Source organism: Perca flavescens, chromosome 9 (genome assembly GCF_004354835.1).
Source record: "Perca flavescens isolate YP-PL-M2 chromosome 9, PFLA_1.0, whole genome shotgun sequence".
Taxonomy (NCBI): domain Eukaryota; kingdom Metazoa; phylum Chordata; class Actinopteri; order Perciformes; family Percidae; genus Perca; species Perca flavescens.
Window position 1 is genome coordinate 30,057,748 of NC_041339.1, and position 27,916 is coordinate 30,085,663.

At 38.7% G+C, this 27,916-nt stretch overlaps 1 protein-coding gene across 2 annotated transcripts; it reads left to right on the plus strand.

Annotated features, from left to right (window-relative positions):
* pik3ca (phosphatidylinositol-4,5-bisphosphate 3-kinase, catalytic subunit alpha) lies at window positions 1–27,623 on the plus strand. 2 transcript variants are annotated; one of them, XM_028587040.1, is made up of 26 exons: window positions 1–403; window positions 857–918; window positions 7,099–7,205; window positions 7,510–7,678; window positions 9,184–9,310; window positions 9,856–10,065; window positions 10,419–10,513; window positions 10,642–10,797; window positions 11,886–12,131; window positions 12,704–12,789; window positions 13,555–13,660; window positions 15,916–16,068; window positions 16,277–16,411; window positions 17,938–18,062; window positions 18,430–18,511; window positions 18,821–18,985; window positions 20,061–20,164; window positions 20,306–20,477; window positions 20,629–20,735; window positions 20,924–21,045; window positions 22,267–22,345; window positions 22,481–22,651; window positions 22,907–23,024; window positions 23,500–23,651; window positions 24,240–24,402; window positions 24,558–27,623. In XM_028587040.1, exons 3-26 carry the CDS (start codon window positions 7,150–7,152, stop codon window positions 24,663–24,665), a joined length of 3,207 nt encoding a protein of 1,068 aa, XP_028442841.1. In that variant the 5' UTR covers window positions 1–403; window positions 857–918; window positions 7,099–7,149; the 3' UTR covers window positions 24,666–27,623. The 2 variants fall into 2 exon arrangements, with proteins under 2 accessions (XP_028442841.1, XP_028442842.1); XM_028587041.1 differs by lacking the exons at window positions 1–403; window positions 857–918; window positions 7,099–7,205 and having other exon boundaries at window positions 7,516–7,678; window positions 9,184–9,317.
* Window positions 27,624–27,916: the final 293 nt, after the last annotated feature.

Below are 27,916 nucleotides of genomic sequence, written 5' to 3' on the forward strand. Positions count from 1 at the left end.
TTGAGGAGACATTTTTTTATTTTACCTCTAATACAGCACACGGATAACTCACACCCAGTTTAATTCTGTGTATGTGTTAGAGAGAAGAAGGGAGGAGGGCCCTTGAAAGACAGCGTGGCTGCAGTGCTGCAGCAAGACAACTTGTCCAGTCGACCAGCAGTTCAGCTGCTCATAACATCCTCAGCTTGAGCTCTACTGACTGGACATTTTGGACACGTTCTGTAACTGTACGCCGTACAACCGAGGATTTATAGCTAGTCGGTGTGGAGTAACGGTTTGCTGGCAAAGAGGCTGACAGGCGACAGATAACAGCCTGCTTTGGGGAGTGTTGAGGACTGTTGGATAGATGGGAGGCTAGCCAGGGTCAGACCAGCATCTTCAAACACTTCGCCAACTCAACAGGGTAAGTTATCATGCTAAATGATTCATATTCCTACCTTTTGAATAGACAAATGGCTTGTGTTTAATGTTGCGAATATATTTAACGTTACGTACCAGGGAAACATAGACTCAGCGTTAGCCGTTAGCTAGTGAACAAGAGAGCTAGCTAGCTAACCATTTCCAAACTGGTGGGCATTAACTTAGTCGAAAGATATGTGGTGGTAACGTTAACGTTAAGTCGACATTGATAGAGTGGTTGTAAACTAATTGCATTGTTATAACGTTACTAACATTATATTCGTATAATTATGCTATATCAAGAGCTAACAGTGCTGTGCAGCTGTCATTCCCTAACACCCAACGTTAGCTAACCTGCTGCTAGCCAGTGTGAATCTGCTGATTGCAGAACGTGTGTGATGTTGTTTGTGTTTTCATTTCCTCTCCTCCCAACACATATTTCTGTGACGGCGTCAAGATGGATCGAAACATGAAGGGTCGAACTGTCCCATCGTCAAAATAGGAGGGCGTGTCTCTTAGGTATGCTTCACTAATTCCTCTCTGTTGACAGTCCAGCAAAGGGAATGTATGTCAAATGTTATCTTTCTTTCTGAAACTGCAAATCTAACTTTAATGTAATTGACAAAATAAAAATGTAAATCGATCAAGGTTTCACAAGTGTTTTCCTTAACTCACTTCGTTGTGTAATATGGTGCAACTGGCCAAACTGTGGAAGCTCATTTCCGCCGATTTGATGGAAAAAAAGATCCTGCAAGTCAATATAATGAGAAACTTTTCAAAATAATGTATCTCATAATAATGACTAAGTATCTCATAAAAAAGACTTTATATCTCATAATAACAACTTAGCATTCCCAAATAATGACTTAGTATCTCAAAATAATGAGACACTTTTTCAAAATATTAAGTTAATATCTCAAAATGATGAGAAGCTTTCTCAAAATAATGAGAAGTCATTATTTTGAGAAGTCATTATTTTGAGATACTATCTCATTATTTCAAGATGCTAAGTCATTATTTTGAGATACTAAGTCATAATGAGAAAGTCTTTCGTTATAATGACTCACAGGATATTTTTTTTTTTTTCCATCGCATTGGCGGAAATGGGCTTCCATACAACCTCAACAACAAATATATTATGTCTTGTAGAGACTAAACATATGTTTGATCTTGCCAACCACTGTTAGCTCACACAACTTCTTTTTTTAGTTGTGCTTCAGTATTCAATGCAAGCTTGTGTCTAGGCCAATGTTTCCCCATTCCACACATCCTGTGTTTTGAGGAAGCTTCCTCTTTTGTCCTAAAGTGCTTAGCTGCATCCTGATCAGGGTATCAGATCGCAGAAATGGTCAATGGGTGGTTTGTTTTAACTCAGGGATTTCCGCTTTAGCTTGTTTTTGTACATATTCAGTGCTACTCTACTTTGTAAATAAAGTTTGCTGTTTTTCTTTCTGGTTAACTATCAATGTCATGCATATTTGTTTCAGTCACAAGTTCACAACTCTAAACTTTAACTGGGTTGACAATTTTCTGTCACTTGGAAGATCGATGTCTCAATTTCAGAGGGTGCTATCCACTTTTATTTTTTAATTTATTTATTTTAAACTCCATTGCTCCATGTACATCATGTAGATATACATCCATTCTTGCCCTGGATGCTTAACTTGGTCAGTTTTGTATTTGCATAGCAAAGCAGAGCAGTACAGGCACCCTTTTCCTGAGCAGCCTCCACCACCTGACAATCAGACCAAATTACCATTTCATTTTGGTTTCGTTTTTTATGCAGATCAAGGAAATATTAGAATTAAGAGTTTTTATTTCTGTATGTCAACTTTAAGACAGTTGCTATAGCTATGTCCATCTCTATGCTTGTGGCTATTTTCGTGACCATTCTTCTGGCTCTTGCACAGGAAGGTGACCTTAATCATGCCTACAAACATATGATTGGCTGGGTTGCTTTTCCAACCAGGGAAACAGCTGTCAGTGAGCACAACACCAGACCTATTTGAATTACTGGAAAATGGGAGATGTGTGTGATTCTGAGGCTAATGTGCTCTAAAGTCAGCAATGAGATTTACTGGCATGTCGTGGATATGCTCTTTGGTGTCCTCCCAGTTAGTCAAACCCTGCAAAACATTTCTAAAGTCTGGTGCAGGAGGGCAACTTGCCAGGTGCCTTTACTACTGCATCTGATCTGGGACCCAGAGGCAATGTTGGTTGCGTTGACTCCTGATAGATAGAGGTGGGGAATATTAAAGTAATATTGGTGTTGTAAAATGCGACACAATATCAAGTGGGTTTTTGATTATTACTTTGACAGATAAGTGTTCTTAGGCGATACAATGACCTTAACTTACCTGAGTGCTATAGCTGTGTGAAATGAAAAGTAAAGGCTTCTACCTGCTTGATAATTATATCCTTATGCTATTTGCTAATGCTTTTTTTTCTCAGAGAAAGTATGCACCACCCCTTGTTGAAAAGATGAGATACAATATTGTTTGAACACATCAATATACGGTATATTATCAGTGGGGGAATGTAACGAAGTACAAATACTTTGTTACTGTACTTAAGTACATTTTTCATGTATCTGTACTTTACTTAAGTAGAATCAATAGTGCATACTTTTGACTTTTACTTATATTTTGTAGAAATTATCTATACTTTCTACTCCACTACATTTCTACAACGTTCCGTTACATTTTCGTTAAATTTTCTGATCAGTTTTTCCCCCTGCCAAAATCGCTTCCTGACCGTCACACGTTTGTCTCACCAGTGAAGTTTGGTTGCCATAGATATATATGGGGCACCGCCGATCCTTCATCGGCTTCCAACCCGGCTCCGGTGCCCCAGAGCCCGGGCGCAGCGCCGCTGACCCTCGGTTATAAAGCCTCCGGTAAAAGTGAAAATGAAAATGTTTCTTTTTTCTTATTCCTGTTTTTAAATCATAGTTGCCATCTATTTCTCTCCACAGTCGTTTACTTCTCCACCATGCTGCGTAAGACATATATGTTATTTATATATATTTACTTATATATATATATATATATATATATATATATATATATATATATCATATCTTATTTAATTGGCTGGACCTCTTCACATCCGCCTCCCCATTTCCACTGCTTCACACACTTTATTTACTTATGTTCCCATGGTTAAAGGAAATAAAACCGTCTTAAAATACATCCATGAATAAAACCAACCGCATTCCGATTCTAAAAACATATTTCCGTTTTATGCTGGTTAGGATAGGAACTTCTTTTAAAAGCCAGGCCTTGTTTGTGGTAGTGGACAGTGTGGATACTGTCAAAGCTCAGCATCAAAATAACTGAACCACCGATCACAGGTCACTAGACACAGAATAAATCGTTATGCAAGTACTTTTACTTTTAATACTTAAAGTACATTTAAAATCAGGTACTTTTTACTTTTACTTAAGTAGGGTTGTCATTGTGGTACTTCTGCTTTTACTAAAGTAAATATGTCTCTGGTTATTTGTACCTTTACTTAAGCACTGAGATTCAGTACTTCCTCCACCACTGTATATTATTATATCTTAGGTATAGTTTGCCTTTGTGCAGTCCTATTCAGTAGAAGTGCAGGCCTTTTTCCAACTGAGGAATATTTCCAAATTAAGAACACTAGTATCAAAGGGTGAGTTGGAGATGATCATTCATGCTTTCATTTCCTTTCGTTTAGATTACTCTAACAGCCTTTTTACCTGTTTGAGTAAGAAGGAGCTGGAACCATCTCCAGGCTGTTCAGAACTCTGCTGCAAGGCTTTTAACTCACATTAACAAAAGAGCACACATCACACCTGATTTAGCTTCACTTCACTGGTTACCAGTCCAGTATAGAATTCAATTTAAAAATCCTGGTCCTTACTTTTACAGCCCTGCGTGGTCAAGTTCCTCCCTACATCTCTGACTTGATACAGCTTCATACTCCCAACCGTAGTCTGAGGTCATTAGGTCAGAGGCTATTAGTGATTCCCCGCACTCAATTTAATTTTTAGAGGGGGTCGATCATTCCAAGCATTGGCTCCTAGGCTGTGGAATGTCTTGCCTCCCTTTCTACGTTGTGTGAATTCTGTCAAATCTTTTAAAAAAGCAATTGAAGACTTTGCTATTCAAGCAGGCTTTTAGTTAGTCAAGGGGTTTTTATGGTTGTTTGTTATGTTTTTTTTTTTGTATTTAAATTTTAATTTGTTGTATGGTATTACATTTTATTGTGAAGCACTTTGTGATTTTTATCTGTGAAAGGTGCTATACAAATAAACTTTACTTACTATACAAATAAACTTTTTCTCATAATGTAACACAAATATTGTCAATGTGCGAAAACACCAAGACAGTACATGACAATACAGTGCTGTTATGATGGGTGTTTGTCTTCTAAAATATTAGTACTTGCTATTTTTGCTCAAAATATATTGTTGTACTTAAGATGTAAAGCTAATATAGTCAAGGCAGCTAATGTTATCAAGACAGAGTCACTTTCACCATAATGAATGATAGATGTATATTGGCTGGATGAATTATGATACTAATGTCTCTGTGTTTTCTTCTCATCCTGCTTTTCTGAGAGTTGTTTATGGTCATAAATTGGCTGAAGGTTAAATTAAGACATGTTGTAATTTTTCTGAGAGCCCAAACACATACTTTCCCATCACTATGTCCCAATCTGTTACAGTTGAGTCACTGTGTTGTTTTTGTGTTTGTGAGTGTTGGACATAAGCAGTCTGTCTAAAATACTTGTGTCAATAAAGTCCCACAAAAACCTGCTATTTCCCAGTACTCCATGACAGAATTAAATGAGCAAATCTTGACTGGTAGAAATACAGCTACAGCTAATAAGCACTCATTTTTCTTTGTAAGAAATTGTGTTCGCAAATTAAATTAATGTATATTTGATAACCACAGGAGTTTTAAGGTAAAGTTTTAAGCCAGTACGGATACAGTACTGTACTTTGTGACATTTCATAAATCTTTTATGTTTGCCTAATATAAATGTCAAACTAAAAACAAAATGTCAGAACGAAAGATTCATGTTTCATGGACTGGTCATTTGTGCAAAGAAAATATTTTAGTCATCACTATCTTAGTCATCAATATCCATCTGTTGGTAAAGATGGGAAAATAGTTCATAGTATTATCTGCTTTAAAAGCTGCATTAGTTGTCTTCTTTGAATGAGATCCCTTAGCCAGGGTGATCTCCCATTACTACAAAGGTTGTCCTCCATAAATGAAACTTTTATGCGTTGTTGTTAAAGACCTGTTTTGGTTACCTGAAGACCCTTCTGTCCTCAGGTTAAGGTCTTGTTTGTAAGTGCAGCCTGTTGGTAAGATACACTTGAGTGACATAAAGCAGTCAAACATGCCATGGATGCTCTGCAGTCAGTCATTGCACTTGTTTTAGTCTTGCTGCTGTGTGGCTGACTGAACACGCTTGTTCTCTTTGAGTCAGTGAGCACAGCTGAGCCTCAGCCACAGAGAGTAGACGGGACTGCAGATTGACTGAGCAGTACTGGCCACTCTCTTCAACTGGAAGCAGCTCATGTTTTTGAAATTAAGTTGCCAAATCTAGAAAACAGTTGTTAAATCGGCAAAACTGGGGGTGCCTGATTGGGTCACTAAATTCATATTTATTTTAAAAGAATAGTTTTTTTTGGTCACTAGGCACATTAACAGTTGCTTAGTTGGCAACACTGTGGGTGCTTTCAAGTGCACCCTTTGGGGTCACCTTGAAAGTGTAGCACATGAACCTTTTGAACAATGTGTGTTATTTGGTCAGCCCTGCTTCTGACTAAGTTGCTTTACAAACAGCATCAGAGCATCAAGTAAACTGTATTTACCAAATAAACTGCTTTTTGTAAAAGTTTTTTTACATTAAGTATCACCACTGGGGCTTTAGTTGAGCAGGGCTTTTAGCCCATGCTTTACACTATGAGGGTCAGAACTTGCTTAAACAGGGTGTCCGCGGGGTTTTAAAAAGTATTAAAAGTTAGTAAATCAAATTTTTTTTTGCAAGCTATGAGTTGTCCATTTGTTTTATTATGTCTGTTTAAGTTGATCTTGTAAAGTTTGTGTGATAGTATATCCTATCCCGCATCAGGTGATAGCCTATGATCCTGAAGTCAACATCAAACATGTCGCGGGAATGTGGATGAAACATTTTGCCTGCTGAACTGGATGACTAGTGGCTGCTGAACATCAAGCTCCTTAACAGCTCTGACAGCTAGGCTACCTAGATAAACATGGACAAATGCAAATTTTCGATAAATGGCTAGAGGACCTGCATTTAAAGAGGCTCAGGCCTGAAGAGGGGGAAAGACCGGCAGGCTTACTGTTCGGTTTATCAGTATAACTTGGATGGGGGTTAACGCTCTCTGGAATTGCAATGTACCAGCCATAAATCTGGAATACGCGGAGAACAGTTATCAATCTCCAGTTTCGGTGCTGCTACTACCGTTAGGCCTACACCACCGCAAACTAGTGCCACCGTCCAAACTAACGGTTTATAAATCTCAAACTCTGTTTAATGGTTAGAAACGTGTTGCCGTATAAACCTGCAACTCAATGGCGTGTTGGTTTTAAAAAATATTGAGAAGGTATTAAAAATAGTATTAAAAGGTATTGAATTTACCTGCAGGATTTCTGTATATACCCTGTTAAAAGTGTTGTTATCTTTCAGGTTGTGCTCTGCAGTTTAACTCTGTGACCGAGCTGGGAGACAGAGTGGAACATGCCTCCCAGGCCGTCCTCAGGGGAGCTATGGGGCATCCACCTGATGCCTCCCAGGTATGCACACTGGATTATATTGTGGATACAAGTGCATGATGTATTTTTTATTGTGTACTGCTACACATGCCTCGACAAGTATTGGCTTGTTAATTTCATGCAAAAATAAAAGTCTTCAAAGTTCACATGCCCATGCATTTATTATATTATTTAGTGTTCAGTTATTGTTGTTAGAATGTTATTTTGTAATATATTCCTTATTGGAAAGTCGTATGAGTGTGAAATGCCCTAAGAGGACATAGTAAGTGTAAAGTAAATAATGATGGTCATCAAAATATTATAATAATGCTGAGTGTGTCTGCAGGATCCTGGTGGACTGCTTGCTGCCCAATGGGATGATTCTGACCCTGGAGTGTCTCCGTGAGGCCACGCTCATCACCATCAAACATGAGCTGTTCAAGGAGGCCAGGAAATATCCCCTCCATCACCTCCTACAGGAGGAGACGTCCTACATCTTTGTCAGTGTTACACAGGTAAGAACTCTCAATCTCTATTTGAATATCTGGTAGGCAGAGGTGTCCATCTAAATTAATTAGTAGGAAGTTTGATGGAACGATGTCAGAAGAGTTGTTTATAAAGGAGAACAGTAATTTGTCTGGAGCTGCCATAGGTGCTAGTAAAAAGAAATCGGTCCCTGGAACTGTTGTCTGAAAAGTTGTTCACATCTTGCTTTCTTCTCTACAAACCTGATTACATCTTAGCCTTAGATTGCTGTACAGGAACATTGCTTAAATGCTTCTCTGTGCTTAAAAACACTAACCTGACTCCGCCAGATGGATTGTTTCGCATTTGCTCGGCATATCCATCTGGGAACTTTCCGTTGGAGAACTTTTGGGAAGGGGCGAAAATACTGGTTAGCTGATTGGATGAACCATCTGTCTATCACCACCTAACCCACCTCAAAACCAATGCTGATTGGCCCGGTCTTTTGGCGAGCGGCTCCAAAGTTTCTCTATCTCAAGATGCCAGACTGATCTGCGAGTGGAAAACTGGAGCTCGCGAGATCAGGACAGTCTCACGAGGCTATAAAAACACACCATTGCTCTTTTCCAAAACATTCACCGGCAGGGAGGGTCAGTGTAATGCTTATCAGTTCAATTTTCTAAGCACAAACGGACATTTGGAAAAACACAAAAATTGGTTCAAATATCCAATTTTTCATTTTCATTTCTCTCCCTTGTTCCGCCTAGCTATGCCCAGCCCCACACTCGAGCACAGCAGCCAAACCTAAAGACAGAATGAGAATGGATGATGTGTTGGAAGTCGAATATTCAAAAACATTCAGCGAGAGGTGAAACGCTTGTCAATATCCAGCACAGACTTGAATCAAGATCGCCTAGTGTCTATGTCTATATTTAGTACATTGATCATCCATGTCAATCAGGTCTTCATTTGCCATCTCTGATAAGAGTGATTTTATGGGATAATTAACTCTAGAATTAACCCTTCCCTTCCTAGTCTTGCATAATTAAGCTTGCCCGCAAGTATAACCTAAATTCTCAACAAGATTTCCAATTATATTCTCGTAATTACCCAGCGTCGACATGACATGTCTTTTTGAATGCCCGCCTAAACACATCCAGACACATCCACGATAACTATAAACACATCCAGACACACCCACGATAATAGCCAACCAATTGGCTGGAATGAGGGAGAGAATATCATTGCAGTAATGAGTAATTGGAGCCCAGACGCAATTTTGTAATTTTCTAAATTTCTGATCCTCTGAATAAAAACAGAAAATTGGAAAAACAGGTTAAAGATCAAATTTTTTAATTTGTCAAGGCGGAAAAAAATGACAAATTTTATATTTGAACCCATTTTTCTGTTTTTCCAAATGTTTGTGCTTAGAAAATTGAACTGATAAGCGTTACATTGACCAGGGAGGCCATCAGATCTTAATTCACCATCGGTTTTCATAAAAAAGAAAGTGGAAATGTTTCAAAACAGTCTGTTTTTTCCCCCCTGCCTGCAGGAAGCAGAGCGGGAGGAGTTCTATGACGAGACCCGAAGGCTATGTGACCTCCGACTCTTCCAGCCCTTCCTTAAGGTCATTGAACCAGTTGGCAACAGAGAGGAAAAGATCCTCAATAGAGAGATTGGTGAGAGGTATCCTATGATAGCACTGGTTCTGTTGTAGCCGTGGTTCTTTTTTTTTTCCTTATTACTTTTAAAATAAATAAATAATAATAATAATAAAGTGAAGAAAAATATTGTTTGGAACATTACTAATTTAAAAGAGGTTTTCTTGTTCAGTTAAAAAAAAGAACTACTTTGCTTCATTTTGCTAATTTTGCTACTTAGCAACATATTTGGTAGATTGTAAGCTTTTCATTAAATGGGAAAGACAAAATATGCAATAAAGTTTTTGTTCTGTTTAGCTGAAGCAAACTAAATAGGATATTTGGTGGTTTTATCTACAGGTTAAATTGGGAATGAAAAAGCTTATCTGAGCTATGTTATTAGGCTAATTTTGAGCTTTATGCAATGAGCAGAACTGACATACTGAAGCTACTTAGATTTGTTTAGGAAGCTACAGTAGATAGAGGAGGAAAACATTGTTTTACTATATCTCTAAACAGACCAATCTAGCCCAAAATTACCTTAAAAGACTGACAAACATTGACTCTACTTTCTATTCTTTCAGGGTTTGCCATTGGTATGCCTGTGTGTGAGTTTGATCTTGTGAAGGACCCTGAGGTTCAGGACTTCAGGAGAAACATCCTGAATGTTTGCAAAGACTCTGTGGAGCTGAGAGACGCCAGCGGGCCCCACAGTAGAGCTATCTATGTTTACCCACCGAATGTAGAATCCACACAGGAACTTCCCAAACACATCTATAACAAACTGGACAAAGGTAGGCAACAGCTTTAGCCTTTTTTCTCAGTGCACAATTTGACTGGTTTCAAATGAGAAATTGAAAATTATTATTATTATTATTATTTTGAGAAAATAAAACACTTAAAGACAACAGGAGGACAACAGGAAGCAAGAAGTTAATATTTTTGCCTCCCATCAATACATAATTAACGATGGTTAGGAATTGCAGTAATAAGCAGGACGTTCAATGAATTGATTGAGGTGCTACTACTGTTAAGCTCAATACAATACCCTCAGACGTAATAAATAATTGAAGGTGGGTGGTTATTGTTTCTTTTATTTATTGATTCTTTTTTCTCAGCTTTCTTTTTTGTCTGTTTCATTTTGTAGGTCAGATTATTGTCGTGATTTGGGTGATTGTTTCTCCTAACAACGACAAACAAAAGTATACATTGAAGATCAACCACGACTGTGTGCCTGAACAGGTGGCATGAATATGTCCTAAAATAAATAGACAATGAATCAGCCATGAGCCACTTTCATTTTTAAATTCAATGTTAGGGAAATTGAAGGGTGTCTAATGTAGGCTGTCTGCATGTATCTTGTCCTAAAGGTGATTGCAGAGGCCATTCGTAAGAAGACACGCAGCATGCTGCTTTCCCCAGAGCAGCTAAAGATGTGTGTTCAGGAATATCAGGGTAAATACATCCTCAAAGTATGTGGCTGTGATGAGTACCTGCTGGAAAAGTACCCCATCAGCCAGTATAAGGTAAGAGACATGTGTGCAAAAATCTATTTTATTATATAAAACGTTCAATTTGTGATAATTTAGACATTAAAAACATGAACAATAATTTATACAGGAAGTAAATATTTTGTTTATAATTTTAGTGATTAATACCAAAGTGTTTAAGAAAGCACAACATTTCTGCCTCGCATGAAGAGTTTGAACGTCTTAGTTTATTGGCTCAAAGAGAAGAAATAGCAGGCATACTGTAGTTAGGGCCGGTCTGCACAGAAACCCATCATACTGTGTTCTAAGACAGATCAGCTCAGGCCTGATCCAGGACTTTTTGATAAATCTGTATCAGCATATAACCAATGCCTGATCTATTTCAGATCCTTTATTTATTTCAACCACTGTGGTTTTGTCAAAACAACATTGCCTTTCATTAGAACACTGAAACCATTTCCTCATGCATGTCACGCTCCAGAAAACCTCCATCTGAGCCAGATCAGGTCCTTCATTCCAGCAGCAGTCAGACTCTTTAATGCAACATCATAATGTAGCACTGCTAGCTGTTTCTGCAATATGAGCCATCACTGGACAATATTCTGCACTATGCACATGTATCTATTTATTACTCTATGTCACCTCCAACTGTGCAATATGTCATCTCTATTCATTCGCACCTTACTCATCTGTATATCTGTGTTTATATACTGTCTGTTTATATAAGGTGGTTTATTGTGTAAATACGGATGTTGTATTACTATTATTATTATTATTATTATTATAAATAATTCTATTCTATTTTTCCATTTCCTATAGTTTTTGTATATTTTTTCTGATGTGTGTAAAATTTTCTTTAGAGCTGCTTTCCCCAGTTTCCCCAGTGTGGGATTAATAAAGTCTATCTTATCTTATCTTATCTTATCTTATGTTATCTTATTTTATCAAAGTAGAAGATGCACAAAGTGTCACTGTTTCCTCTGCATTCGCTCGGCAGCTGCTGGAAAATGACCAATTGATATCACTGGTTACACTTACGCACAATGTAACTCTAGCAGCTCTGTGTACTTTCGTTCTAACAGTCCTAACTGCGTCATTCCCTCTCTCTCCCTTTCTCCCTCTAGTATATCCGTAGTTGCATCATGCTGGGCAGGCTGCCTAACCTGATGTTAATGGCTAAGGACAGCCTATACACTCAGTTGCCTACAGATAACTTTGTCATGCCATCATACTCTCGACGTATCTCTACGGCAACATCCTATATGAATGGCGAGGCAGCTGCCAAGTCACTGTGGACCATCAACGGAACCCTGCGAATACGAATCCTGTGTGCCACCTATGTTAACGTCAATATACGGGACATAGACAAGGTGGGGACGCATATAGTGCTTACAGGAATATGCCAGTGTCTGTTTTGATCAGTCAAATCAAACAACAGATCCTTGACTCTAATGCTCTATTCTTACATGGATGGTGAGACAAATTAATTTTTAGTTACACAAAAAATTGCGAATGGTGTTTTATGTTATTTTTTGCAGATTAATGAATGAAGATATGTTTCAAAATCAGTGGGCTGTTATTTCAGTTGTGCAAAGTACCCCCTCTTTCAAATCCCTCATATCCTGAGGAAACAAACATTCATTGTTTTACAAGTTCCATGTGAACAAAGACCTTTAGGAAAGGAAAGTAGTTCTAGCTTATGTTGGTGTGCTGTCATGAATCATTTAAATCATGTAAATGTAATGTGTTTACACAACTGCCAGGCTGCATGCCACTTAAGTGAAATGGTCATTTAACATGACAGCTGTTACATGCTATTAATGAGATAAGTTGTCCAACAGGCACATCTCCTCGAAATGTTATAGTGAAGAAGATATATCACATCTTTTTTATTAATGTTTTTTTTTTCTTGTTGCATTTTTCTTCTCTTGTATAATTATAGATATATGTGAGAACAGGCATTTACCATGGAGGTGAACAGATGTGTGACAATGTCAACACACAGAGAGTACCCTGCTCTAACCCCAGGTAATTGCCAACCCTTTATTACAATACCTTTTAATTCACTACAGCAGCCCTTAAATGCAGGACTCTTCAATTATAACAATACCTTTATTTGTGAAGAGATTTTCTTAATATAGTTACAAAGTGCTTAAATAAACAATGTGAAAGATGTTTTACAGTGGAATATAAAACCAGGAAAAATTTGATCAAATGAAATGCGATAAATCAATGATGGTACCCAGTAATGGAAATAACTACTACTTTAAATCACTTTCTCTTTATTTTAGTGAGAGAGTGAATTAGACAATTTACACTTCTAATTTACTTTAAGTAGTCAAAGGCGGGAGGGTAACGTTTTGTGCTGGCTAGTAACACTAAACTGCTGTATTACATTACTGGTCAACCAAAGTCTGGTCCACTGTCCACCTCTGGAGAGGTAAAAGGAATACTGTCTATACTTTATAGGCCTGTTTGAACATATTTTTTTACAATCATTTAGGCACTGAAGTATCTTTTGCTATGTGTCACTGTCTACATTTTGTCGCTGAAAGTATTTGCTCAACTCAGCCGTGTGTAATAGCAGTGTAAGGTCTCCGAGCATTTCAGTTTTCTATCATTGGAAGCACGTTGTTGCACCTCAGAGAATTGAGTGGTACCGCTCTTTTTAGGTCCTGTTCTTGGGGTTTGTTGCCCGCCCTTTAGGCCTATATTTGAGATTGTTTCTGGTTCTTTTAGTTGAATCCCAGACTCATAAATCTTCTCTGTATCTCTATCATTCTTTGTCTACAGGTGGAATGAGTGGCTCACCTATGATATGTACATCCCAGACATACCCCGTGCCGCCAGACTCTGCCTCTCCATCTGCTCTGTCAAGGGCAGGAAGGGAGCCAAGGAGGTAGGATAGAAAGCAAGAAGGAAATGACTCCGCAATGCAACTTAAATTTACAGGAGAGTGGACATGCAAAATCAGGAAGTGTCTTACTAGGCTATTTGGATAACTGTTTCCTTTTTTTAACAGTTAGGAATAATTATGGAAAAGTAAAATCTACAGTTTGATTGAGGGAAAAAGCAACAGTACAACAGTTGAAGGCAATTACATATTTGTGTACACGGTGAAAATGTTGTTATTTTTGAAAGCACAAAAACATCTATAACTGGGCAAACTAAATATGAGCTCATGTTAGCTAAAGGACACTAATACCTGATCATACAAATACCAATAGTAGTATGCTTTTTTACAGATAGGGAGACGGTGCTGCAGTTGTCATAGCCTAAAGATAGCAGAAGGCAGATGACCTCCATGTGTCTAAATCTTTTATTTAGCACTCACATGCTAACCCATCCTTGAGGGACCTTTTGTATGTGTATAGCATGTGCTGGTATTGGATGAACCTACCCTACTATGTGTCAGTCTGTTTGAGTATATGTGTCCAAGGTGAATGGGAGCTGTGGTATCGTCTTTGGCTCTGTTTAATTACTAATTGGCCATGGGCACCGTGGTGGCAAAAAACATCAAGAGAAACACAATCAGCAGTAAGGACTTTTCCATTCATGTTAGAATATACTTTGCTTTTGCACGTTGATAGCATGTTGTGAATGGGGCTAACTGTTCTCTCTAAAACCAATATCAAAGTTTTTGAATTACAGACTTTGACAACAGAAAAATTGAATATTTAGATAATGCAAAATCTAATTAGGGCTCAGAAGTTAGCAGATTAACACATTTAATTCAAAACCTGAAAAGGCTAATGCTTTCTTGATATCATTTGTGTAGCATAATAGTAACATTCTTGATACAAAATTTACAATAAAAAGAATGGCTGTCTGTACATTTTACTCTATGTTTAGAAAACATGTGGTGTAAAATAGTTGGAGTGTGTCTGTGTTTTTTCTGCATTGGGTCTGATACTCGTAACAGACACCCACACAAATAGATTTTTCTTCCATCTCTCTGGTGGAAAAGCTGGAAGAGAGAGATGTGTGTGTCTGTTTGTGTGTGTGTGTGTGTGTGTGTGTGTGTGTGTGTGTGTGTGTGTGTGTGTGTGTGTGTGTGTGTGTGTGTGTGTGTGTGTGTGTGTGTGTGTGTGTGTGTGTGTGTGTGTGTGTGTGTGTAGAGTGTAGAGTGTAGAGTGTATCAATGAATGCCAGTCATGGATATTGTAACAGACACCTGGGGTGAGTCCTATCGTGCACTGCACAGTGCTAGACTGAGGTCAGGTTAGCGGATGCTCTTTCAAGCCCTACCTAAATGAAAGATAAACACTTCTCTACGGCAGCCTTTTGTTCCAGCACTTACTATAAATAGGTGCATTTGACTGGCTGTCTGCAGGTAACTCTATCTGCCTCAGCATGTTTGTCATTGTCACCTGGTTTCATCGCTGCCCCTTAGTGTAGACTCACTCTGAAGTTTATCTTAAACATTTCCTCAGCCTTTGTGAATACTTAGGTAGCTGTGGTAGAAGGAGTACTGCAGTTTAAAGAATTTTAAAGATAAAACAGTGGTACATCTTCATTTCTACTGCCCATGTACCATAATCATCATAGGAGAGGTCCAATTCATAGATTAATTGAATATCCTGCCAGACTGTGCTGTCATATACAGTACCAGAAGACAGCTGGCCACATTTCATGGCTTACCTATTTAACCTTTCAGGATGAATGAGTGTAGGCATGACATTCTAGTTATTACTGTAACTGTGCTGCTTCTTAAACCTTAAAAGCCTTTGAAATAAATCAAACTCAATTAGAACTTCATCAATGTAACTCACTTGAACCTTGTAAGGCCCTCTAAAATCTTTGCTGCAAACCAACACATTGTTGGCAAATAAATAGCATTCACCAAAGAGCATCTCCTTCATCTTTCTAACTGATTTTATTTGTATAAGTAAGTGTATTGAATCATGTTTTATTTGAAAAATACTTTTTTTCTGAGTAAGTACCTTTAATTTGTCCTTAGCATAAGGAAACCTTAATTTAATTATATACTTTCACACTGCGAGTGCCAGAATATGTTGGTGTTAAAGCCTATTTGATTCAAAATGATTCGCCATCTGTGTTTGTGTCTGTTTTTTTTCCCATAAGCTTGTCACATTGAAACTAATTACATTTGTAATCAGTGGCTTTCTACTTCTCTCTCTCCCTTTACTGTAGGAACACTGTCCACTAGCTTGGGGTAATATCAACTTGTTTGACTACACACACACTCTGGTGGCCAACAAAATGGCTCTGAACCTCTGGCCTGTCCCTCACGGCCTTGAAGACCTCCTCAACCCCATAGGAGTCACTGGATCCAACCCTAATAAGGTATTCAAATTCATCATCTTGCCTTAAAAAAGTACAAGGTTTTACATATTCTTTTGCACTGTACATGCTCCGTTTCATATGGGGACTGTGCCAGAAATGTGGCATAAGAAAGTAACAGGTTTCCATATTGAATTGAAAGTTTTGACTGTTTTTTGAGAAACTGTCATGTATACAATGTGATGATATTATTTTCATCTCTGTTGTCCAGGAAACCCCATGTCTGGAGCTGGAGTTTGACCACTTTAGTAGCTCTGTCAAATACCCAGATATGAATGCAATAGAGGAGCATGCAAACTGGACCATCTCGAGGGAACTGGGGTTTAACTACAACCTCTCTGGACAGGTAATAACCTGCTTACCGGCCAGCAACCAGTGGACTGGAAAGGTGGAACAACACAGCAGTTTGTTTTATGTTTTCAAACTTAACCGCAGGTAAAGAAATGTCTGTTAAAGTGACATCTCAAAGACCAGTATGGAGCTTGCAGGTTTGAGGATGCATGAGCAAAAGAGTTCTGGGCCATACAGAGCCCCAGGAGGAGCCCCAGGAGGAGCACACAGGAGTTGGAGGGGTGTGCACTTTTAGACCACCAAATTATTAAAACACTATTGTACTGATGATGACATGCAAATGTGAAATCACGCAATAAAGACAAATTATAGTAGTTGCCGCATTAAGAAACTGGTTACCTTCATATTCTCATTGAAAAAAAGCACAATAATTTAGCAAGTAACAGCTGAAATACGAACTCAAAAAACATAATATTTATAGCATGTGCTGAGTTAGAGAACACCAGGTAAGTTATTAATGAAGGTGTTTGAATTTCACCACTAATTAGACCCCGTTGTAGCGGTACATTAATTAACGAGGCCCTAATGTAAAATGTGGTTGTGCTTTTGTTGAAGGCATTACATGCCTTGACACAATCTGCTAAATTAGTGGTGATGGCAGTGTGTTAGTAATGTAAACAGATATGTGTGCTGTATAAGACACCAAATGTAATTATAGTTGTGTGTGTTATTGAAACTTGTATTAAATGTGAGTGTCTAAGATGAGCAGTATTACCTAGTCAAAGAAGTGTTGGATTAAACATTATTGGCAGCACAACAGTTATAACACACAGCTGTACCAATTAGTTGGTTAAATGTTTGCTTAGATGTCAGTGAATGTTATAGCCCTTTTCAGTTTATTTATTGAAAATTGATATGATATAATTTATATTAATTTAGGTCAATAATAGATCTGATAAAAGTGGTTAATTTTCAACCCAACAATGAACTATAAAAACTCATTGTTGACTTAGACTTTGTTAACTCGTCTCGTTAGATTTCTAGATGATGGCAAGGGAACCGTGACTTGGTTGTGTTACTTTGCCATGTGAGAGGATGTGGTAAGTTATTCATGATGTGTGTGTCAAATGTGAGGAGTGCCCAACTCAATACATAGTGTGATGATGATATCATCTGGCTTGCTTCTGAAAAGAAAATAATTGAATCGTACCTCAAGCTGAGGTAGATTTATACATTCAGAATTCACATTTGGTTTTGTGAAGGAGTATGAATAGGCAAATAGAACATTTTACAGATGTTGTGCTCTTGGCAAAGTGGTGGCCAAAAGAAAGAAGCTCAAATTCAGGATTTTCTAACGACATTGTCAGGGTTGTTAACAGCCTGGGCCTTAAGTCGAATGGTCACAGCATCTGGCTGCATCACTGTCCGACTGTGCTCTGGCTCCATCACAGTTTCAATGTCCACTGGAAACGTTTCAGAAGTGGAGCATCTGTTATTCTGTAGCCACAGGTTAATTATGGCGGTATTAGTAATGTCATCATACAGCGTTTATTAGTTTATTTTCTTTCTGTTGTGTTTCAGAGCAACCGGTCGGCCAGAGATCACGCCCTGACAGAGAACGACACTGAGCAGATGAGACAGCTGAGTAACAGAGACCCTCTTTCAGAAATCACTGAGCAGGAGAAAGACTTCCTCTGGAGACACAGGTAACCTCCCAACCAGCAGATATACCACTAGACTACTCTACTATATAGCACAAGTTTGACTTTATGTAGAACCATAGAATGGCATAGATTTCACAGGTCAGACTTAAGATTTAATACAGGCTTATTCTTGTAGGTTAATGGCTGAAAATGTTTTTTTTTCTTTTTAATTGTCACTCTCAAACATTTATTTTGTTTAAAAAACAAAAACAAAAATACACTTCTGGAATTAACAATTCTGCATTTTAAATACTGGTAATACATTTTGTTTTAACCTTGTATGCAGGATGTAGATATGTAAAAACAACAGATTCAGACTGAAACTAGGATGCAACACACAGTAGTTATCCGGTTTCTCTTTCTCTACCAGGCACTACTGCATGAACATCCCTGAGATCCTTCCCAAGATCCTTCTCGCTGTCAAATGGAACTCCAGAGATGAAGTAGCACAGGTAATGCCATGCCATTTCATATCTGCTAGTTATATAGAACTCCTTCATACTTGATCTGTGTCTGATAAATGAGAAGATGACAAATGGAAATAATAAAGACTTGGTTTGTAAAGTGTCAAATGCAAAGCATGTTGTAGTAAAGATTTATTCCATCTATTCCACGTTAGATCACTAACAATTTGCTATGAAATGACTCCTTTTTTTGTTTTTAAGCTTCCGTAAAAATACTTCAGTACTCTAACGCACATACACACTGCGAATAGTGTATAATGAGTAATATTCATATTTCTTGGTTTTTACGTTTCCCAGATGTATTGTCTGTTAAAGGATTGGCCGTCAACTCGTCCTGAGCAGGCCATGGAGCTGTTGGACTGTAACTATCCAGATCCCATGGTCAGGCACTTTGCTGTACGCTGCCTTGACAAATACCTTACTGATGACAAACTGTCCCAATACCTTATCCAGCTCGTACAGGTAGGTCTAGCTGAGAGTCTGGGCTATTGAAATCAAGGAACTGTTTGAAGAAAGAATGGGGTAAAAAGGAAGACATTGAGGAACAAAGAGCACTATGACTCAAGTGAACTGTGAAGTACTTTTCTCTGTCTTTGGCAGCCAGAGTTGCATCTGCAGGAAAGCAGCTGTTCTTTTGTGTTGAAAACTTTCTGGTCTTGTGTTTATAGGGGTGGGAATCTCTTGGCACTACACGATTCGATTCCGATTCAGAGGCCAACGATTAGATTCTAAACTGATTATCGATGCATCTCGATGCGTCTCGATGCAACAATTTTTTTGTACATTCATACACTTCTGTATGTACATTTCCATGCGTGATTTAGAAAAATATACATATAAATCTGAGTTTGCTACTCAGAGTTTGCTAATCACTTCCTAGACAACACAGCTAGACAAAGCTTAGATTTTGACATAAACAGTATTTGTCACACACAAGTTTTAATGAAATGTTTTGTCTACTGAGGTTTTTATTTTGTATTCATTCCATGCTTAAGCCTTAAACTTGCTTGTGAAAGTCACCTTCTCTCCCAGTAATCTTCCATGTCAGAGGCTCAGTCATGTTTAAAGGTGGATAATTGGCTTCTTGGAACATGAAACATGAGGTGGTCAGATGTAATGTGATAAAGTAGATGAACAGCCTATATGTCTTTTGCCTAATTATTTTATGTATGTCTTATTAGATCATGTGTATATATACAAAATGTAATTATTTTTTCCTTTTGTCCATTTTTGTGTTTTCTTTTCTGCACTCGTGCCTAAACTCTAAGTTGTTGTCCATTATCCCATCCTCTTTCAGTCACTTTGTTTTCTGATTTGTACTAACTTTTAAATAAAAATCAACACATTTAATTTTATTTTAAATCGATTATTAACTTATAAGAATCAATAATTGAATCGTTCTAGAGAGAATCGCGATGCATCTAAGATTCGATTATTTTTCCCACCCCTAGTGTTTATTAATATAAATGACTAATCTGAACCTCCTCTTCTGCTCTTTCCCTCCAATCTTCCCTTCCTCTCTTTCCTCCTGTTTTAGGTATTAAAATATGAGCAGTATCTTGACAATCCCCTGGCCCGTTTCCTCCTCAAAAAGGCCCTGACTAATCAAAGGATAGGTCATTTCTTCTTCTGGCATCTCAAGTGAGTCAGCTTTCAGATTGCTTTTTCTCCATGTTTATGTACCTTCCTTTGTATGTGTCTTTTTTAGAAATTTAGAAACTCATCTTTCCCTCCCCGCCTTGCACTCTCTGTCTCCCTCTTCTCTTTGTGGCTTCCTCACAGGTCAGAAATGCACAATAAAACAGTGAGCCAGAGGTTTGGGCTTCTGTTAGAGGCTTACTGCCGGGCATGTGGCATGTACCTCAAACACCTGAGCAGGCAGGTAGAGGCCATGGAGAAGCTGATTAACCTCACTGACATCCTAAAACAGGAGAAGAAGGATGAGACACAGAAGGTAAGGAGAGCCCATACACATACACACACACACTTGTATCACATAAATAAATAATTTTTAGAAGATTTCTCTGTGGATGTGTGGGTATCTGTGGTTGTATGCGCACACATTTATATGCAAATGTATGTGTGTGTGTCTGTGTCTTGTGGAGGTCCAGATGCGATTTCTTGTGGACCAGATGAAGAGACCGGACTACATGGATGCTCTGCAGAACTACACCTCTCCTCTCAACCCTGCACATCAGTTGGGAAACCTTAGGTTCGAACAGTAGTGTGTGTGTGTGTGTGTGTGTGTGTGTGTGTGTGTGTGTGTGTGTGTGTGTGTGTGTGTGTGTGTGTGTGTGTGTGTGTGTGTGTGTGTGTGTGTGTGTGTGTGTGTGTGTGTGTGTGTGTGTGTGTGTGTGTGAAGGTAATGTAATTTAATAGCTTGAATTCATTTGTGCACAGGTTAGATGAATGCAGGATCATGTCATCAGCAAAGAGGCCGCTGTGGCTCAACTGGGAGAATCCTGATATCATGTCGGAGCTGCTCTTTCAGAACAATGAGATCATCTTTAAAAATGGAGATGGTAACACACACACACACACACACACACAAACAAATGGTATAGCATAGTATTTATTTTGTGTCATTGCCAAATAAATTCTTATACTTGCTTATGCTACTATACTTGCCTAATGACGAGCCTAAATACTAAGGATTATGAGAAGCTTCTATCTTATGGATGTGGTACAGTTAGTGCCTATGACTCTCAAAACATGACTACATTTGCCATAAACCTGTAAAACTGGTTCAAAGATTTGGGCGACATACACTTTAACATATTCACATATCGCGGGATCACATAAAACACAAAATTCCATCTTGTCATATTTCAAGTAATCTGGCTCAACGGATGTACATTGCGGGGATAAAACCTGACATCCGGCGCGTCTCACACACAGGCTGTCCCTGACCTTCTACTATCTCCACTCTCTATTTTGCAAATGCGATGTTGCTGCATTCGGGACTTAGCGCCACCAAGGACAGTTGTAATTGGATCAAAGAAATACAAACAAGCCAGAGCGTTTTCTCCCTATCCCACAGTAGATAAGCAGTGTAGTCAGACCATACTCCAGCGCTGACACAGTGCTGTTAAGATAGGTCTGGCAATGTGAGACTAGGCTTGCGTTTTGTGTCCGGATGTCCGTTTTTTGGCCAATCAGCATCCTTTGAGGAGCTACTGGCAGCTATAAGCATGGTTTAGGTGTGTGCGACAACACAAGAGGCAACTGTTGGTTTGAAACAACAATGGCGGCTCCTAAAGAGGTTAGTATAGATTATTCTGCAATTGCATCAGTTATACCAGAACTGGAGAGGATTTCTTCATTGAAAGAAGAGCAAAAAATGTCACTGAAGGCTTTTCTTAATGATTTTTTCACTCTTCTCCTGACTGGCTCCGGCAAGAGATTGACAAACAATTTCCAATGACGGCTTCTTCAATGGTTCTGCGTCAACAAACCATCTGATGCGTCAGGACAACCCCTATATGCTGTTGAATAAAACTTTAAAAAATTAACTCGGTTTGCTCGGGAAGACCAGTTTCCTCCTCCTGGTTTGTGCTATAAGACATATGCAACATATTTCAAGTCTCCAATCCTAAATGTTGTCACAAGTTGTAAAGTGCTGTTTACAGGCTGCAGAGCTTCTTGGTAATGGTTGTCTACTATAATCATAATCATGTTCCGTATGTGTATAATCTGTCAGGGTCAGGATGTAACTGCCTTTATTTTGTGGGTTTGTGTTGTAGATTTGCGGCAGGATATGCTGACATTGCAGATTATTAAAATCATGGAGAATATTTGGCAGAATCAGGGACTGGACCTACGGTAGTACTCTCTCTTATATTATCTCAATCTAGATTTCTCTTTTTCTCTGTATCTCTGCTTCAATTTCTTAGTTTTCTAATTTTTTCCGGCCTCAGTGCTGATGGGGCTAAAATAATCTGTTTTGTGTGTCTTCAGGATGCTTCCTTATGGCTGTTTGTCACTAGGAGACTGCGTGGGTCTCATTGAGGTGGTTCGCAGCTCCCACACCATCATGCAGATTCAGTGTAAAGGAGGCTTGAAAGGAGCCCTGCAGTTCAACTCAAACACTCTGCATCAGTGGCTCAGAGACAAGAACAAGGGCGAGATGTGAGTTCTTCTCTCCTGATATTATTTTTTCTTTGCATCATTTAACAGTGTTAAAGATTAAAGTACAACATCTGTGGGAGCCTAAAAGTAATGTTTCAGGGGAAATCTGCTATCGTTTAGCGTTACAGCCCATTTACTTTTAAACATTTTCTCATTTCTAAATTGTTTTTAATGTGTGTGCGCGTGCGTGTGTGTGTGCGTGTGCGTGTGCGTGTGCGTGTGTGTGTGTGTGAGTGTGTGTGTGTGTGCGTGCAGGTATGACATGGCTGTGGATCTGTTCACACGGTCCTGTGCTGGCTACTGTGTAGCTACATTTATCCTTGGGATAGGAGACAGACACAACAGCAACATTATGGTCAAAGATGATGGACAGGTAACTTGTATAGGCCTACAGTCCATACATGGCCTGCAATTATGGTCAAGGGTGGACAGGTTACGATTATCACACATGCTATACATAAACAATTTGAGATGTGATTGACATGTAACCACATACATGCAGAGTTTACACATAATGACTAACCTGCACATTGTTTCAATTCTAGTGGGATCTTAGTAAGATTTAAATTAGATCTGATTATGTAACTTTAAAAGCTTCTTCGTCTAGCCTGCTTAATGTAGATTTTTTTCTTAATTTAAATTAATGTATTAGGGATATGTTATTGTCCAGTACATATTTGATAAAATAAATAAGTTCAATCCAAAACTCAGAAGTCTAAATGGCTAGATTCATTTTCGTAAAATAACTTTTGGTGTCGATAGATTTTACTTTAGAGGAGGCTTACTTGTTAGAGAGAGTTACTAAACTCAGACTTCCGGCTTTCTTCTTTGTTCTGCCCCCCTTCCAGTTGTTTCATATAGATTTTGGCCATTTCCTGGATCATAAGAAGAAGAAATTTGGCTACAAGAGAGAGCGAGTGCCCTTTGTACTGACACAAGACTTCCTCATCGTCATCAGCAAGGGATCCCAGGAGTGCGCAAAGACCAAAGAGTTTGAGAGGTACTGCTCTCATCTTCTTTTTGTCATCTGCTACCTGCAACTAATATCAGTCAGTCTGTTGGCTGGTCGACCCCCAATTACTGCCACAACAATATTTAAATATATTGGAATGGAGGTTTGAATTCATATTTTTACTTCAAAGCAGCACAGTGCATTTTTCTTGCTTCACTTCCTCTAAACTTGCTCAACTGACTCAACCATGCTTGCTCTTTGAGAACTCGTCACTGCCTTAGTTATTACATAAGAAACATAGTGATTTGCAAGCTTCCTTCCTGTCTAGCAAGCCAGTCTGAGGCCTGTTTTACAACATTTACAACATTCAATTTCTCAGGTTTTAATTTTGACATGTATTTGTAATCAAAACAAACCCAATAATTGTAACCCATGCATTGGCCCTGTATGACTAGGTTGTTTGTGAGCAACAATCGTCGTGAAATGGCTTGTTGTCACCTTTTGCAGAAACGGTCCTAGCCCTTAAGTCATTCTTTCTTTTTCTCTTGTTGATGCGGCTGTGATTTCACTGCACTACAGCCACTAACAAACTATATAACAAATTTTTTTCACATTCCCTTTTCTATCTCCCTTCAGGTTCCAGGAGATGTGTTATAAAGCCTACCTGGCCATCCGGCAGCATGCTAACCTCTTTATCAACCTGTTCTCCATGATGCTGGGCTCTGGCATGCCTGAGCTGCAGTCATTTGATGACATTGCCTACATTAGGAAGACGCTGGCCCTGGAGAAAAGCGAACAGGTAATAAGACTTTTGTCCGTGCTCATATCCATTTTATTCTTTATTTGGGGTCTTTAAATCATCTCAAGTCTTACATTTGGCTTTCTAAAACCTATCTTGGATTATTGCATGTACTCATACTGTATATCTCTTTTATTTTTTTCTGCTTCGTGCAGGAGGCGTTGGACTACTTTATGAAACAGATGAATGATGCTCACCATGGAGGATGGACCACCAAGATGGACTGGATATTCCACACGATTAGACAGCATGCACTAAACTGATCTCCTGCACACAAACAAAAAAACACCAGTCCCATCATGGATTTACAGCCGACGGATGATGGAAGTTTGCAGCTTGATTTTAATTTTATTTTCTTTAAAACCAGTGCCATTTTTATTTATCTAAACAAGGTTCCTGTTTTTTTTGCATTTTCTTGCCATAATCATCTGCCCTTTTCCGTAGTCTTGATTTCCTAACTCTACCCTCTACTTGTTCTGTTATCTACAAAAGAGCGTTGTCCTTACGTCCTGGTGAAGATGTGCCCTACCTGGCCGATGCTCGTCTCCTTGGCTACTATGCTCTGATGATCTGTTAATTTCCCCAACGGGAACAAACTAGGTAATGAGAGAAGTTGTACCTCTTACCTTGCTGCTCTTGTTGGCAAAACACAAATTGGACAAAACAACGTAAAGAAGACGTATCTGCCAATCTTTAAAAGTAGCCACAAAGTAAGTTCAACTTGCTGCTCTTCTGCTGTATTACTTCTGTACTGTGGCTCCACCCCAGGAAGGAGGTGCTTTGGAACCTTTTAAAAAAGAAATCGTAGCACTTGCTGAGAAGATAGCAGGCACAAGGAACTGTCTGAATTATCTTACGTAATAAGTGTTATTCAAATGTGTTGCACAGTGCAGGATTCCTGGAGTATGGGGGCTTCTATGATGAATACCACTGCACAGTCTTCCACCATATTTATGGTGGAGTTGCCCTCTTGAGCTGATTTGGTGTCAGCTTTCCCATCTTTTAACCCTTTGCGAGTTAATTTGAAAAGCTTGAAAACTACAGAAGAATCTCTGGGCTGTTTTGCACAGCTCTACAGTCTCCAACGGTCTCTATTATAAAGCACTCCACCCTTGGGAATATTTGTTGGTGGTGCAGCTTTAGACTTTTGCATAAACTTCAGGGTGATGATGCCTCTCCATCAAAAAAAAAAAGCACTTAGAAATACCGGAATAATATACAGATTTATTATGACTTTTGGAATTTATTTATGTATCTAGTTTCTTTCAGTTTCGACACAGGCAAAGCTCAGCTCTCCAGAAACACATAATTGTTTGTGTAAATACATTTAGAGGTTTTTGTATTTGTGTTCACCTTTTTGCTTTCTTCATCGGACTACCATGAGTGCAACAGCTTTCCCCTTTTTTCCCAAGGGTTTTGCTCATGATGCTCATGATGCCTTTTTTTTCCTCTCCATCGCTTATAAGTTAAATATCTCATTTGAAATTGTCAGGAGCACCCAATTTGTGTTATAGTGGCTAGTTTGCAACCCTACTTGGAATTTGTAAAAATGTACTTGTTTGGGGATGCAAATTGGTAAAAATGAAAGTGCCAATCTCACATTTTATGAATAATGGGACCTATTTTAAGCCTCTTTGTTGGCAAGCAGAAGCCCAGGGGAATGTCACATCTTCCTGTTGATAAAATGCCTTGGCGTCACAGCACAACACTCCACAACACTGCACACTGCTCAGCCATACAAACTGCCTAAACAAGTTGTTGTAAACCAACCTTGACAGCACTATTAACACGAAAAGCTAGATTTGACTTTTATTTCCAACAATGTGAGGTTGTTGGTCTTTGGCATATCATTAGAGTATTAGAATATATTTGCCGACTCATGGACAAAGTGCATTTTATGGTGGATATAACACCTTTCACTGAGCCTATACCTCTGTCAGTATTTGAGCCAAGCTCTCTGTTGCCATGCACTGTTCATTTTTTGAGATTTTCGCCGACAGAAACATTTGAGCATGCAGTTTTTTCAACCTTTAAAAGTCACAGTGAAATGGCAGTTAAAGCATCTTTAGTGAAACAGTGCATGTGGGCGAGATTTAGTTGCGAGAGGAATTTGAACAAATCTTTGATTAGATCGTTCAAAATAAGTTAAGGCTTTGCGAATAGAGTAATACACCGCTGTAGAGGACTCTCCAACCACACCTCCCTCTCCTGTTGGGTCAGGAGACAGAGGATGAGGGCAAAACTAATAAAGAAAAAAAGAGTCTTCAGCCGTATTCTTTGGAAATGTAAACAAAGATTTTCGGCAACTGATATCCAAACACACGCCTCCGTATACGGCATTTTCTCACTTTGCTAGCTACTATGAGCCACTAGCCAACAGTTAAGTGCAGTTTTATAGCTAATCGTCTCACATTTCATTGGATTAATATGCCTGTGAGTTTCAGATGAGTCATCGGAAATGTGTTAATATGTTACGGAAAGAGAAAAGGAAATATAAAATACTTTAAATCAACCATCATTTAATTGAACACATAACAATTAACACGGGTGCAGGATTACAGCTTGATAAATGCATTTTTGTTTCGTTCGTGTCTTTAAAGCAGACCATTGCCGCCTTGAATATTGAAATAGGTAACTTTCTCAAAAAGTATTGTTACAAAAGGTGTTTTTTGAGTGGCAGAAAACTCAACGTCTTTGTCCGTTGAATTGGAACTTCTCGTACAGTGTGCTTTGTTGAAGAGAGAATGTATTAATTAAAGATGGCTCAGAGCAGCCTCATGAGCCCCCGACACCCTCGTAATGTACCTGGATAAACATTTGGAAGTGCTCATAACTAGATTACCATTTTACTTAGCTACAGTATGAAACTCAATCTGCCTGCGGAAAAGAAAGTCAACACTTTGTCAGCTCAACTGTTAATTGTATTTAAAAGCTAAAGTGGTGATCTGTTCTGGCGCACGTCTGTGATGTCATATATCCTTGCAGCATTAATGGCTAGAATGTATTTCATTACATGGACCTTATGTGCAATTTTTATCATTACACATACAGAACAGAGAAACACAAATTGAACACTCCCCCCACCCTCTGCAGTCTCGAGGAAAACAAAACAAATAAACAAAATCACCTTGCAGTCACTCTCCTCTGTTTCTTGTGGCGCTGAGGTCATTAGGTCTAATATTTGTGCTGCTGTGCTTTTCCATAGGTTGATAGTCGATGACTTGGCTTTGTTAATCCTTGCTGTAAAGAGCTCAAGCATAACTATGTCTAGAAAATACACCAACCACTGTTTTATACAAAGCGGGTAGAGGGGGGGAGCCAGCATTGAGCTATCATTTTCTTGGTTGCAGTTGAGCTGGCTAGCCAGATCTTCCTCTGTCTCTCAAGCAGGTGTAATTTAGAGTCGTCATTAGTAACAAAACAATCGGGTCAGTAGGAATTCGACATCCTATAACATCAGATATTATTGATGTTGTTTTATTCCAGAACTCATGCACCTGTTCACACTCCCAGA